General features: G+C 36.6%; 1 protein-coding gene across 3 annotated transcripts in view; it reads left to right on the top strand.

Moving 5' to 3' along the window:
• The window catches only part of DPYD (dihydropyrimidine dehydrogenase), a 318,162-nt gene that overhangs the window by 67,885 nt on the left and 235,547 nt on the right, over positions 1 to 14,730 (top strand). For all 3 annotated transcript variants that reach the window (XM_065742081.1, XM_065742088.1, XM_065742097.1), the window contains exon 4: positions 8,454 to 8,541. In XM_065742081.1, coding sequence (XP_065598153.1) covers positions 8,454 to 8,541 — 88 coding nt within the window. The remainder of the gene's footprint in view (positions 1 to 8,453; positions 8,542 to 14,730) is intronic.

Below are 14,730 nucleotides of genomic sequence, written 5' to 3'. Positions count from 1 at the left end.
AAATGCTACTTATCTTTAAACTCAGGGTATTTTGAATGCAACATGTGTTATGTAACCTTAACCTTGTAAAGGGCTTCTTTTGCCCTGTGCTGGCCCCTGTAGTTTGCCTATGTGATTTTTGCTATTAAGTTTCCATCTGCTAAAAGGGCTGTTGAATCTTTCCTTTTTGAACGAATTTAAGGTAGAGAAGAAAAAAATATTTCCAGTAACAGCAAGGAATATGAGAAAATGCCACATGTTTTAAGATGTTTATATATTTTAAATAGGAATATGTTATATCCCTTTGATTAAAAAAAAAAAAGTGAACGATATCTAGTTTGGGAAATGAGAATAAAAATGTATATAATTACCATGCCTCACTTAGTGTGGTGTTGCATGAGAAAACTTTGTCTGCAGAAGAGAATGGAAGACTGTGGTTGCATGTGTGCAATTTCTATAAAAGATATTAAGATTTAGAATTGCCTCCTGAATCCTAGCTGTTTACATACTAGTGAATCCTCTCAGGGAATGGATGTGAGGAGCAGTATGTCATTCTCAAATATATAGCCATTTAAATTTTCAGGTGAGAAAAAGAGTGAGGATGCCAGAGCTCCTTCTCGGCTCTGGGAGCTTGTTTCTGGAAGACTTGTGCTAGGCTGGTTTATCAAATCCCTTAAGGGCTTAAATTGAATGAGGGCAAATGAATGGTCTGAGTTTCACTGGGGGCTACGGTCATATTAAAATAAGGAATAGTTAAACAATCAGATAATGAATTAGAGTGCTCACTGTCTTTCAGGAGTGAGTTTTTACCGAGGGTTCTCTAACAGAAAAAAAAACAAGGAAACAAACAACAAAAAAATGGGAGAAGCCGTTTGAATACCTCCTACATGGGAAGAAGTTTGTTTATCAGGTTCGTGGTGAAAATATGGCTGAACATGTAGTTTTTCTGTAGTTTTGAATTGCAGTGCCAGCTAAAAATCTTTTATCTTTCTCCAAGTGTGGATACAAAGCAAACTGAAACTCTTATTTTGAATACAGTGTTCAGTGGGGTAATTAACGCTTTTGTCTGCTTTGGACTGTGCTCAACATAGGATCAAATCTTCAGGTGACATTACTAGCAAAGCCTCCACAAATCTCCTTGGTCTTTTACCCTATTTCCTCTCCCAGCAACCCTATCCCTTGGTAATAGCATTATGGGCTCAGAAACGATGGGAATTTATTGTGTATAGAGTGCTGAAATGTGCCTTGGATGTGTCCAGAATCAGTCTTATCAGTTCTCCATTGGTGATGCAACAAAACAGAGCCAAAGATTATTTGGAGATCAGATCTTAAAAGTGATGATAACATTAGCTTATCCAGTTTTTACCTTTCCCAAGATGATTACTTCACAAAGTTTCTTTAAGTCTCTGTTGCTTTAATTGTGCTGGAGTAGTTGATGCACCCAAATTGCAAGACAAATTAGCATTAGCACTGTTGGTCTAATTGTTAGGGTCTCTGTTGCACTGTAATGGAGAAATCTGTTTCTTCTGGCCTTATAGTTTTGAACTGAGAACCCTTTATTTACCAATGCATGCATTTTCGTTATACCTTAGTTTCTTTCAATGACTATTTATATACATTATTATTTTTATTATATATTTGTACTGAAAACTTCCAATACAAATGAATGACAGATCTGAACTGCTGTTGTTAACAATGTGTTGTATGGTGTCATTGGTAAGATGGATGTAGATGATGGAAGCATTTTGTGAGAGAATATTTATAACTTAATGTGAATTGTATTTTTTCTGACATGAACCCAAAAGAGTCTCATTGACACTAAGACAAACAACAGGTGTTTCGTATTTTGAAAAGGTAACTTACACAGGATAAGAGTCATGCCACATAAAAATAATTTCTTCTTTCTTATAAAGACTAGAGGTAATCCTCAATATAAGTCAAAAAGTCAGCATCACTTCTGGGAGAATAGTTCAGGTGAAAGAAGATTATTGTGTACAGGGCAAGCTGTAATAAAAACTGTCAGTTCTGTCAACTCATTCTGTCTAAGGTCTATAGAGGATTAAAAGGATATTGAACATCATGTAACAGCTGTCTTCTGTGTGAAAGGGATCACCATTGTGGTGAACAGAAATGTACCGGTTTAAAACAGTTGTAAGACTAGGTGTGGCTGAGCCACAAGTGCTCAGGATGGCAAACAAAGTGCTGCTTTCAGGGACTTGGAGGAGCACAAATTTTAATAAATAACACTGAAGTAATAGTATCAAGAAATCAGAAGATGAGAACTAGCTGGTGCAGGTGCTCTCTAACACAACTGTCAGAAACACCTCTCATCAGATACTGGAGCATACACTTTTATTAGCATCATCCAATAAGGTAAAGGTGTAATGAACAATGATTAAAAAATTGTAGAGACAAAAAAGAATACAGAAAACAAGAAGATAGACAGGATAATGCAATGAGAAGAGAAGGGTTCCTGCTGTCAAGAGCGATTCAAAAGTAGATGAGAAAACAGAGTTATATGTGGAGACAAAGAAAAAAAAATGAGTCACTGATGAATTGAGTGGTTTGGAATGTCCATACAATTTACTGTCTTTTATGTGTCTAAAAATAACCTTGTCTGTAAGTGCCATTATGCAGTATTTGGATAGGAAATGTTCTTGTCCGAAGGCTAACTCTCAACTAGCATTTTGTCTTTTCAATGGGAAGCACTTCCCTTATACCTCCTGCTGCTGCCAGCAGCAATGTGTTACCTGTTTCTGATTGTATAGACTGCCTGTTTTAAAATTTGCTTCTTCTGGTCATCTTAATGTGCAGACAGAGGCTTTCCATTTTTTTCTGTGGGTCTGCAGAAGGCTCAGAGAACTCTCAAGCTGCCAGAGAGACAGCAGTGATGATGTGGGAAAATTTCCTTCCCTTTCTTTAGATATGAACTGCTAGTGCCAGTTTGTGTAATAGTGAATATGTTTAAGTCCTGTGCCATGGCGGGCACTGTGTGCTGGGTATTTCTAAATATGCTATTCTTTGTATGAAAAGAATAAATTCTTGGAATGCAAGTGCCGGAAATCATAGGGACACAAGCCACTTTTTCCATTATTTTCTCTGAATTTTCTCTGAATCCACTTTTTTTCTTGCAGTCTGTAAGTCTTCTTCCAAGTTCTGTACCTGCTTATATGTGTTTCCTTCTAATACGCTGCTTTCCTCATGAGTTCTGTCTTGCTAGGTCATTAAGTAGCTAGTAAATAGCTCCAAACCATGGGTGTGGCACTTTGCTGTCTGTCAGCACCATTCCAGTAAGGCTCACTGTTATTCCAGGATGACAGTGTTACATATCCAGAACCGCAATCCCTGCTTTCTTGTACAGTCTGTTTACTGCTTTTCTGTACAGTTTCTGATGCTTTTCACATTTAGAGGCATTTCGGGGCAATTATATTTGTTCTTTCCACGGTGCAAAATTACATGCATGCAGTTGACTCTGGGATCATTTTGTCTTCATTGTTAAAGTGCACATACAGAGCAGAGTTCTCAGCATTACATGTGTTACTCACTTTTTCTGCTTCTTGATTTTGAATGAACACAATATCTCTAAGTCTTATTTGTTTTAGTACTCATCAGAATTTGCTATCTATTTTTATTATATTTCAGTATTTATACCTGGCAAAAAATCTCCCCACTTCTTTATAATCTTTCTGATCTTCTGCACCCTGGGAAATGTAAAGGAAGAGAAAAAGGTGGGGTGTTTTTCATTGTTTTTTTCCCCAAAAGACAGCAAGTCTCTTTTTGCAGCTGCCAGTTTTAGATTCCCACCGGTCTCTTTTCATTGCAGTAGATAAAACTTATGGATCTTTATTCCAGCATCTCTTTTAAACTAGCATATGTCCAAATCTCTTAATGTGAACTGTTCTCAGATCTGTTTGGTGGAGTGAACTCTGCTGTTCTTTTAGAACTGGTTGACCAAAGGATATATATACACTGAATATCTCTGTGAGACTCTTCACTATCAGGGCTATCTCCCTGACTAGCAGTTAAAGTTTTAGAAACTTCTCCAAATAGAGCTGGAAACTCTGTCTCAGTCAGTGTTTCTTCTGTTGAAACTAACATAAATTGATCAGGATTTAGTGTGCTTCTAAGCGTCTCTCTTGTCGTCACTCCCCCCCGTCCCCTTTTTTCCCCTTTCTCTAAATATAGAACTATTTTCTGATGTCATTATATCCCAGAAGAAAGATTTTGGTACATAAATAATTTAACTTCGTTATCTAATATCTTTTCTTCCTCATTTCTTTTCTTTGTCTGTTTGTGTTTGTTTTTAATGTTTCATAGTTCTCTTACATCTTTTTTCTTTCCCAAAGAGTAGTATTTGTTCCAGAAATTTGCAATTTATTTGTCTATTCCATTTTTATTTTTTATTTCACTGAAACAAAAATCACTACTTCTGAAGTGCTTTTTCCTTTTATTGCTTTCAGATGTTTGAAATATGCTGTTCTCAGTGTTGCTTGTGTTGCTGTTGTGGGTTGTTTTGTTTGTCTTAGTACCTATGCTATTATGGGTGGATTGAATGAGTTTCTGTGTAAGGGCACAATTTTAGGTGCCAATTCTGCACTGACAAAATTGTTAGGTACAAATCTTATAGCTGATAATGTTGGGCTACTACATAAGCATCTTTCATATATGTATTTTTGTTTCTGAAAGAGATTTACAGGCGTGCTCACCTTTAACATTAAATAACCACAGTGTTGCAACATTTTTGAAAACAAAATGTCCGAGATGTTAAGTTCACTGGGGACATGTTTGTATAATTCAACACTCTTCAACAAAAGATGTAAAATTTGAGTTTAGATTCTGTGGGAAATGTGAATTTTTGTCATGACATAATCACAGGCATGTCTGCATGGCTTTGCCAAATAATGATATTTGCATAAATAGTTATGAAAATATGCTACACTTGCATAGGATTTTTAGCTGTTTTATATCTAACTTAATTCACCATTTTGCAATAAGAATGAGTTGAATCAACAGCAAAGTGCTTCCAAAATGAAAAATATTAATTTTTTTTGAGATTCTCAAGTCGGGATTTAGTGGTACAAAGAATGTGTTGCCTTTTGCATGGAGATAAATGAAATGTGATGGAATCACAGGATGGCTTGGGTTGTAAGGGACATTAAAGATTTATCTTGTTCCAGGACCTCTACATGGCAGAGTTACCACCCATTAATCAAGCTGCCCAGGTCTCTGTCCAACTTGGCCTTGAACTCTTCCACTGTTGGGGTGTCCACAGCTTCCCTAGTCAGCCTGCACCAGTGGCTTCCCACCCTCTGAGTTAACAATTTCCTTCTAATATCTAACCTAACCCTTACCTCTTTTAGTTTAAAGCCAGTCCACCAGGACCTTGAAGTTATTCTCCGTGGGGATGCCGACTATAAATTCTTATCCCAGTCTGTATATATATCTGGGATTACCCTGATATGGCCTTTTTGAATCTCAGTAGGTTCTTGTGGGCCCACCTTTCTAGTTTGTCCAGGTCCCTTTGGATGGTATGCTGCCTTCTTGTGTCAACTGCATCACTTGCACTCTACCACTTCCTGAAGGGGGGTTGTGGTGAGGAGGGGGTAGGCCTCTTCTCCCTGATAAGTAATGACAGGACGAGAGGGAATGGCCACAAGTTGCGCCAGGGAAGATTTAGATTAGACCTCAGGAAGCATTTCTTTTCTGAAAGAGTGGTCAGGCACTGGAATGGCCTGCCTAGGGAGGTGGTTGAGGCACCATCCCTAGCGCTGTTCAAGAAGCGTTTAGATGAGGTGCTAAAGGACTTAATTTAGTAGTTGGGTAGAGATAGTGATAGGAGGATGGTTGGACTAGATGATCTTATAGGTCCTTTCCAACCTTATGAACTTATGAACTTATGAACTTGCATTGGTGTCACTGAAAAACTTGCTGAGAGCGTACTTTATCGATCACATAGACAATTGAATAAAGGTACTAAAGACTGGAGATCCCAGAGCTGCCTTTTAGGGGACACCACTTGTTACTGGTCTTTAGCCAGACGTAGAGCCACTGACCTCCTGCCTGTGCCCTTCCAACCAATTCTTTATCCACTGAATAATCCACCCTTCAAATCCATTTCTCTCCAATTTGGAGATAAGGACGTGTTGCAGTACAATGTCAAAGACCTTGCAGAAGTGCAGAGGTGAATACACTATCTTTTAAGACTCAGTGTAGCTCATATGTTTCTGAAAGAGATTTGATTCCATGAAGAAATGGGGAAAGCAATTGATAATAGGATGTTCTCTGATAATCAAAAGCTATTTTTTCTTTTCATACTAAGAAATGTTTACATAACTCTCAGAGATTAGCATAGATTTTGCTTTGTCTAATGTTTTGCAAATTTATGCAGTCCAGAACAGTATGACCATTTAAAAAAAAATAACATTTTTTGTTGTCAAACATATAATTCTTCATTTATATTTGGTGGAGATCAGTAGGGGATTTAGAAAAACAGAATTCATATAGTCTTTACATTATTTTGAGCTAAAATCATACTTACAAAATAATCTTTTTAAATGAAAGGGGAGATTTCATAGAATGGGAAGGCAGTTAAAGAAAAATAAAGACATGTAATACCTAACATATCTTTATATAGGAACATGCATGTTGAATTGAAGCTCATTATAATTATTGCCATATTCCCTTCAGCATAATATTTCTGTGATTTTTTGAACGGATCAATCACTTGAAGCAATTTATGTAATAACTTTCTGGTGAATGATTGTACTATTGTATTTACACTTTTTGCCTGGCTCACCAGAATGCAGTACCTTTGCTCCTTGGTACAGCAAATGCACTCTGTAATATCTATTATGGTATGGTCAAAGCATAATTTATTGTCAAATAGAAAAATAGGTCAACATGAATGTCACTTGATGATCAACCCCCCAAGTTTAATAAAATACCTCACCAGCATGCATTTTGCACAGTGCTTGATGTTTTATTAGGACTTCAGTACCTTACAGTACCTAGCTATAGCAGGAGTGTAATTACAGAGCTGTCAGGGTGATAAGTGGGATTAATGGCAGCCTGGTGCACTTTAGTCTGCAGAGTGCTCGGAGAATGGGAAGATGGTATTATTATAAGAGAAAGTCTGGACTGGCATATTCATGGCCCTCTCCCCTCCTCCCCAAAAGCTAGCATTCAAGTTGGAGTTGCCTCCCCCTCTCCCTTTTAAATAGCTGACATTTTCAACAGCTGTTATTTGTGAAGCAGCTCAAAATTCAAAAAAGATACTATCCGACAAAGATGCTTAATAGCCACAACTAGTAACTGCTGTACTGCTTATCCTGCTACATGCCATTCTAGTCGGTTTTGACATGAGGCTTTTCTATATATAGTTCATAGAAATCTATTTTACATTAAATGAAGTTCCTTTGATCTTGGATACAGGACTGTTACATTTTAAAGGAAACTGCATTCAGGAAAGTGAAGAGCCAAGAAGTCATAATGCATTCTTTCCCTTTTTTTTTTCCACTTCTTATTTCTTACTGCCTACGTAGACAAAATGATTATCCCAAGCCCTTATTGTGTCATATTTTTTTCTAGTGTAACTCCTATTTTCCTGGCTTCTAGTACCAGAGCTTTTCTGTATTTTTTTTTTTCTCCTTGGAATGCTAAGAGCATCCTCCTGGCTCAGTCTCTGGACACACAAACATTTTGAGGTTCCCACTGGCCTGCCTTTGCTGGGTAAGGCTTTTGTAACATATTTGTTCTGCAGGGCAGCAAAGCTTGTAACTGCCACAGCTAAATCTGGTTCTTGTCTGCCACAGCCTTCTGACATTCTGTCTAGTTGAACTAGTAACCTGCCATGCTGTTGAACCCAAGTCTGGCTTTACCACATTTTCCAGCCTTTGCAATCCATGAGGCTTTTTTCCCTTTAAATGGTTCCTTTGGGACCCTTTTTGCATGAAGGGATCTGTGAGGGAAACCAAACAGTGCTACCACAAGTGCTGTCAAATTCCAGCATTACAGTTCCTAGTGCCATGGCATCTGCGGTACCCATCTAGATGGTAATGAACAGGAAGATGAAAGGCTAATTAATCTTTCATTTAACAGGCTTTGCCTTCTCACTTATTCCACCCTTAATTTAAAGAAAAAAAAATATGCACAACAACAAACAAAACCAAAAGCTGTGTATGTGATTGAAAAAGTTAGTCCATTTTTTCACTGCAGGTATTTCAATCTTGTTTGTTCTTTTTAATTTACTTTTAATTTCTTTGTGTGCATTGTCTGTAGTACTCTCATAGTTAATGTGTGTGCAAATTAATTCAGTAATAGCAAGGTAACTCTGAGTTTTTAAGCAGAAGTTTTATGAATATGCTCTGTATTATTCATTTGCATCTTATCTTCTGCCATGCTCACTTGAAAACCTTATGCTGTTGGCTGCATTGATATTCTGTATCTCTGTGACACATTTCTTTTTCTTTCTGCAGATGCTTGAAGTGTGCAGATGCCCCCTGTCAGAAGAGTTGTCCGACTAATCTGGACATCAAGTCATTCATCACAAGTATTGCAAACAAGGTAAATTCAGACTGGCAGTAGTACGTAGAAGCAGAGCAGCAGTTGCTTGTAGATTGGTTAGTGCCATTGTGTTACAAAGCTTGTCTTTTTAAAGTTTCAAAAATGAAATAAACTGTTTACAACAGACACTTTAAAATTCAAGTAATATAATTTTTAATTATTTTACTGCAGCTCTGTGTTAATACAGATAGTGTATATTGAAAATCAATTTCTTTATGTCAATTTTGCTATGAAGGTTTTTGCTTTCAGTGGTTTTTGAATGTACTTTTATTAAAAAAAATTGAGTATTACAATATAAGATTTTAACTTTGTTGCTACAACTTTTCTTTCCTTAAAGATGCTGTTGTTGTTGAACAAGTTATTAAAATTTAAGTTGGCTTTGGGCAGAAATATGACATGAAGGTGGTCGTCTCAAGCAATGTTTTCTCATTTTACTTGAAGATTCTCTAGTTAATGCAAATGTGGTCTGTCACTTAGACTAGCAGGAAAATACTAGAGGAATAAATTGAACTGCTTTTTGAAGGTACTGTGCCTTCATTTACTGTAATAATAACTGCATCCTAAACAAAAAACAAAAAAGAAAACCCAACAACTTGTGTTTTACAAATTACTTTTAACTATATGAACTAGGAATAAATAAAGATGTCTTCACAATTAGTATAAAATATTCATTAGGCAGCATGGGACAGCCTGAAGATGACTGGTTATTGATACACCTTACTTTTCAAAACTTTCCTCCTATCTGTGGTTTCTTAGCTGCAGTGTGATTTATTTGTCTGGAGGTGGTATGAAGATTGTGTGGCCCAACATTATGCTATTCCCTACCTAGCTGTTGGGTGCAGCTGGAAGGGACTGTACAGGTGGAGCTGGAGAGAAGCAAATGGCAGCAGTGTGGCCATGCATGAGTTGATAGCTGCCTTGTTGGCACTGCACAGTTCTGCACCTTCACAAGAAATGTTAGGATAAGAGGAAATCTAGGATACGTACATAAATTATAATGTAGAATTGATATGATTAAGAGTAATTGGCATTCTGACCAGCATCTGTAAAAAGACAGTTTCCTTATAATGTCTATATCTTGTCAGCGTGGCACTGGTTTCCTTGAATGCCAGCATCTGTACTGTATATAGCATATTGTTTGTTATTATTTCCTCCAAGCATTGTGATGCAGATGAACAGAACAGGGAAGGCACGTGGCAGGAGCAAAAGTTCTAGTCTTGTAATTTTGCTGTAGATTGTTTAGAAAGAGTAAAGAAAATTTTATTGAAAGTGTTTTACCAGACCTCTTTTACTTGATTAAAGATTAGTTATGCTACTGTCTTGAGAAGGATAGGGTGATGTATTGTTTAGAATAGACTAAGGGCCTGACTATTGAAATCAGAAAGCTGGGAGTAAAAAATCAGGGAAGACAGACTGAATATTACAGCAGAAGATATCAGAAGAACTGGCACCAGCAGCGTCCTGCAATGAGAAATTTGGTGGTCCTTTTAAACTCTTATAGCCTCAGAAATTTGATGCCCTTTTGTGACTTGGCAGAAATTGTAAGTTATTTTAACAGCTGGTCCGTTCTGAATTCTGCAAATCCATTACAGAACAGAGAAAGTCAAGGTGGGTTGACTGCTGTTGGAGTGTTAGATTTTGGAAAAGGTATACTGTGATAATAACAGGAATCTACCTTAAACGTGTGAAGTCTTTACCATGCTACCAATAATGGATGCATTCTTCAGGATTTTAAGAGACAGATTTTACTTGTTGGTGGAATGTGAGTCAGGTCAACCCTATAGGATTTGGGCTTTCAGATAACTTTTAAAGCGTCTTGAAAGCTTCTAGGTAAGCTGCTGCTTTTGCCCTGAGCAATTGATACGATCAGTTGTTGTTTTATCGGCAAATCCTGATTTAGAAAAAAATGGCAGTATACTGCTTTTCTCTCAGGAGACTTACCATTCCTTAAGAGAAAACCCAAGTATTTCAGATTGCCAAGATGTAATTCCAGCCTTTCTTTTTTGGACAGTATCTTCTGTATCCAGTTTAAAACTGTGTTTTTTATAGAAGAGCAGACTGTTTTTGGTAAATGCTTTTGACTCATATTGATGCCTAATGATTGCATGGATGGATATAAAAGGTAGGTAGCCAGTTGCTGCTATTCAGGAGCTTGCAGACCTAAAATCATCATCTATGAAATCCAGCTCCAAGTAGGAGTTTACACACAGGCTGACCCTTTGTTTTCTCTCTTTACCCTGCTGGGAGAAATCCATATTAAATAGTTTAAGGCAACTCTAGCAATGACTTAAAATATAAAACATACTGGCAAATAGGTAAGATAAAGAGCTGTACAACAAGGCTAGGAAATATTGTTTATTTCTGGATTCTCTGTCAGTGGATATACTTCTTATAATTGATGTATGAAGCATGGAAGTAACAGTGCATAGAAAGAACTTGATCTCACCTTGGTAGCTGCGGTCTGTTGTGTTAAATTTTTATTGTGGTGAAATAAATTTTGATAGAAATTTTCTGTTATAACAAATGGTGTTTTTCATGAAAAGTAACAGTAAAATCTTTTTTTTTTTAGTTAATAATATTCTGAGTATATGTATTTAATAATGTAGGTAGAGTTAAGGTGGAAGTTAAGAGGGAGATACTCTTCTAGTTGTTTAGAGGAGAATCAATTCAATAAATTCCTCATCCTCCGATGTGTCTAAGCAGTAAATGGTATTGTACTCAGGTATTTATTTAAATATATTCATTATTAATATATAGTACACAGATGGCAGCATACTAAAAAAGAACTACTTTGCTAGATGTTTAGGAGCTGAATTGTATGCAGTTTGCTTTGTTGGCAAACTGCTCTAGTAATCATAAAAGGTCAAGGATTCTTGTTCTCTAAAGCCTGAGGCTTTTTAGATGTCTACAGACCATGTACATTCCTTGCTGCTCTGCTGTTAGACCTCAGTGCAATAGTAGAAGAGGGAGAGGGAAGGAGTGGTTGTTTCTGGGTTGAGAGGGTAATTGAATTGCCAAGCTCAATAAGCCTTGAGCCCCCTTGAGAAAAGGATGTCACTTATGGTGCATTGTGCTAGGCCACAGTGACTCAGTAGAGTTGAGGCCACAACTTCCATCCTCCTTTTCCTTACAAACCGGATTACAACCCCACTTTATAAAAGTCTAATCTAGTCTATTGTGTCTTCCCAGTTATCCTTTCTCAGCTGCAGACTGCTTGCACGTGTATCTCTCAGAGACCAAATTTTAAATTCTCTATGTATGCATTACTAAATTTGTTTTTGAAGATCAGGAGATGTCCTGTCCTGTCTTCATGTGCAACCTTCACACAACAAAGAGTATATTCTTTGTTTTATAAAGAACAAGAGCTGTCTTTGTCATCTCTTTTTTTTTTTTAATGCATTTAACAGCTGCAGAAGAAAGCTTCCCTTACTTTCTTATCTCCTCTGAAATAGTAAAAGGAGAGAGCTTATGAATTTGTGCCCTCCTTTCCTTGTGTTGATGTTGATGTTTCAAAGGAAAAAGAACTTGATAAAATGGAGCTCTACCACCCACTATCCTTTAGGGCTGGTACAACCAAGTTTATTATAGCAGCAGGAAATCCTACAGCTCTCGGCCTAAGGGCTGGCTGCCTATCTAGCTCTCCTTTTATTAGGCAGGGGAGTGTGCCAGAAGAAGCTGCCAGCAGCTGCTCACCACTCTCTATAGTATCCAGTGAGTTGGTATCAGAGTTTGTTGTTATTGGACACCTTCATGGTTGAGTAGTTGCATTGAAAAACTGATGATGCAGTTCAGACATAGGGATATTAAGTTTTGTTATAAGACATAGGCATAAGGAGTGAGAGATCCAGCCTTTATAGTCTGAGTCTATAATGGAAGAACTAGGGATGCAGAAGTATCTTTTGTGATATTGGTACTCGAAGTCACACTTTGTCCCTGCAGCCCCATGATACAAGCTCTGATGTTTTTATCTCAGGTCAGTAGTACCTCGATTCTTGATATTGATCCAGCAGTTTTCTCCTTGTTCAGGAGGACCATCTCTTGTATCTGGTCAGAGCTGACATGTCAACCATTTTCTAGTAGACTTCATAAAGGAACATAAGCCTCTGGCAATCATTTAAAATTAAAAAAAGAATTCTAATTGAGCCAAAAAAAAAAGAAAAAAGAAAAAGGGCTGCATTAACTTCTGGATAGGATCAAGTTTTTAGATTTAAGAGAAAAAATCAGGTTAAAATGAAACTGAAGAAAACAAATTTTCAAGGGAGAAGTGAAGGATCACACAAGCTGGAGGCTAGAAGGTGGATACCCAAGGGGTAAAGGTCAATCCAAAGTTTGGGAGATTGAAGGATTAAAGGAGAAAATGTATGTGGTAATATACTTTAGATGAAAAAGAAGGAAAGGTATGTAGACAAAGGAAGACAAAAGACAGAAAACTGTGGGATCATTAAAGGAAAATGAAAGGAAGAAAGAGAAAGCATGGTAGGACTTAACAGTATGACAGGTGCGAGAAACAGAATAATGGTTTTTCTGTGCTGGAGGAACTCCAGGTAAATTAACAAAGAACATCTATGTGCTTTTGGAAAGACAGTAGAAGATCATGAGTTCATATGTAAAATACTGTAAAAGGGATACAGTTAATACAATGAAATATTGTAGAAGTCAGAAAGCTGCTCTATGATTGGTAATAATTATATATAGATATGCATCACAATTAATTTCTAAGTACTACTTTGATTCTTCAGGCTTTTGAAATTGCTGTTTTATTCAGCTTTCTCTGTTAATCTTTGTATATTTCAGGTCACTGAATACACAAAACATTTAAAAGAAAAAGTAGTAATGGTGTTAAATTGATGTACTTGAAGCAATGACTTTTCTTGAGATGTCTGTTTGTACTTAGTGTAATGGAATGGCTGACAGCTGGTTTCAGTTGCCATAGTGTAATTATGTAGAATAGACTTTTGCGATGACACTATGTCAATTAAGGAATCTCTCACATTCTAGACTACAAAGGACAAAATGACAGTACAAGATATTTCTTCCATTCTTTTTCATAAAAAGATAGTGACACTGTGTGAAATTACAGTCCTGTTATGATATAAGTCAAATGATAAGAAAGATTTCTGGATTGATTAAAAATCATCCACGTTATTGTATAGAATATGTATTATTTGGTAAGCTGTTATATTTTGTTCATTCTTCTTGAAATATATTTTGGTGGGGGGCAGACAGACTGGGGGCATTTCTTGTTATGTTTGAACTGGTGTGTGTCAATGTGAAAAATGCTACTCATACAACAATGTACTTTAAATAGTGGTTCTTCAGAATGTGGAAATATTTTAATCCAGAACAGTTTGAGTAAATTTTAAGGCCATTGCAAAACATGAATGTGGATAGATGGAGGTGGCATTTTCCACGTTATTTGTATGGCTTTTTTTTTTAAGATTCACCCAGAAGAAAACAAAATTACTTTTTTCTTTTTTTTAATATATTCACTCTATCCCATAATCCTGATGAAGTCAATGCTTTGATTTTTATTGCAAAAAGCACAATACTGTGGATCTTTCTTTCTTTCTTTTTTTTTTTTTTTTTGAGGAAAGTGCAATATCAAAATACCCTGATGCATAAGGAATTTATAGAAAAAGCTCTTAAATTAAATGAAAGAAAAGATGCTATAAGCATTTCCTGATAGTAAATGCAATTTCTTCTGGTCTCTCTGTATCGATCCTATGTGTTTTAATAGTTTTTTTTCCAAGCAAAAAACAGACTAATTTGCATGCAAATTATATAATGTCTCCAAATGATACATGTGGAGACCCTCCTCTGCCTGGTTTCTACTGATTATTGATGTCTATTTAAGGCTTGTTTTTGTTCCCTGTTTTAGCAATGTAGTATTTATTGACATTTTGATGTAGGAAACCACAAAACATCCTATCCAGTTAGATTAATTTATTTCTATGGAAGTGCACAGGAAAAAATTCTATGAACAAAGGCATAAGCAGACATTTATCTCATTTAAGAATTCAGAAACATTCTAGTTTTAGATTTGCTTCCTCTGTGATGTTTGTAAGAAGCTAGCCAACTGAGTCATCTTATTATCTCAGAAGCTAAGAAAACACTCCAAACTATTAAGGTAGTATGCATCATTCTGTATGCTGGAGTAACTTAGTGATTTTAATGAAGTCTGCCTGCCTT

Source organism: Cyrtonyx montezumae, unplaced genomic scaffold (genome assembly GCF_038088225.1).
Source record: "Cyrtonyx montezumae isolate F1298 unplaced genomic scaffold, pur_monq_1.0 scaffold_1, whole genome shotgun sequence".
Taxonomy (NCBI): Eukaryota; Metazoa; Chordata; class Aves; order Galliformes; family Odontophoridae; genus Cyrtonyx; species Cyrtonyx montezumae.
Note: the sequence above shows the minus strand (reverse complement) of the source record. Positions and strands in the feature narration are given on the sequence as shown.